Source organism: Buceros rhinoceros, unplaced genomic scaffold (genome assembly GCF_000710305.1).
Source record: "Buceros rhinoceros silvestris isolate BGI_N320 unplaced genomic scaffold, ASM71030v1 scaffold20315, whole genome shotgun sequence".
NCBI classification, from domain to species: domain Eukaryota; kingdom Metazoa; phylum Chordata; class Aves; order Bucerotiformes; family Bucerotidae; genus Buceros; species Buceros rhinoceros.
This window is the reverse complement of record NW_010411402.1, coordinates 2,341-2,817: the sequence shown is the minus strand read 5'-3', so window position 1 is coordinate 2,817 and position 477 is coordinate 2,341. Positions and strand designations below refer to the sequence as shown.

The following is a 477-nucleotide window of genomic DNA, read 5'->3' as shown; positions in this document are numbered from 1 at the left end:
GAAAACTCTTGGTGGCGGTAGTGGATGATGCAGGTGTTGAGCAGCACAGCAGCCGAGAGGTCAATGGCTGTGACCTAGAGCAGGGACAGGGCCGGGTGGCAAAACCCTCATGCCAGGAGACGACCAGCCAGCCGGGGGTACAGGAGCGTGCCCAGCCCTCACTCACCTGCATGCTGGTCTTCAGGGAGTTGAGGCACACAGCAGAAGTGAGGGCTGGTGGTGGGCAGCGAGGACAGCCCCATCCCGGGGGCGCCCTCCTGGGTACTTGCCCTCCAGCTGGAGCTCTACACTCATTTGGTCCAGGTCTGAGGTGGGCGTGAAGTTGCGCAGCGGGATTTGCTCCTCTTCACGCTGATACAGGAACTGCAGCAGCTTCAGGCTCCAGGTGAGGTGCCTGCAAAAAGCAAGCAGTCACTGCCAAGAAGGAACTGCACCTTCACGCCCTCCATCTCCCCGTCTCTCACCCCCGCCTGCTGA

At 61.4% G+C, this 477-nt stretch overlaps 1 protein-coding gene across 1 annotated transcript in view; it reads right to left on the bottom strand.

Annotated features, from left to right (window-relative positions):
* Nucleotides 1-477, bottom strand: part of KIAA0100 (KIAA0100 ortholog) — a gene marked incomplete at its 5' end in the record, with an annotated part of 13,763 nt that overhangs the window by 11,144 nt on the left and 2,142 nt on the right. Inside the window, 3 exon segments of the mRNA XM_010136019.1 lie at nt 22-74; nt 167-211; nt 214-394. Of these exon segments, the coding sequence (XP_010134321.1) occupies nt 22-74; nt 167-211; nt 214-394 (279 nt within the window).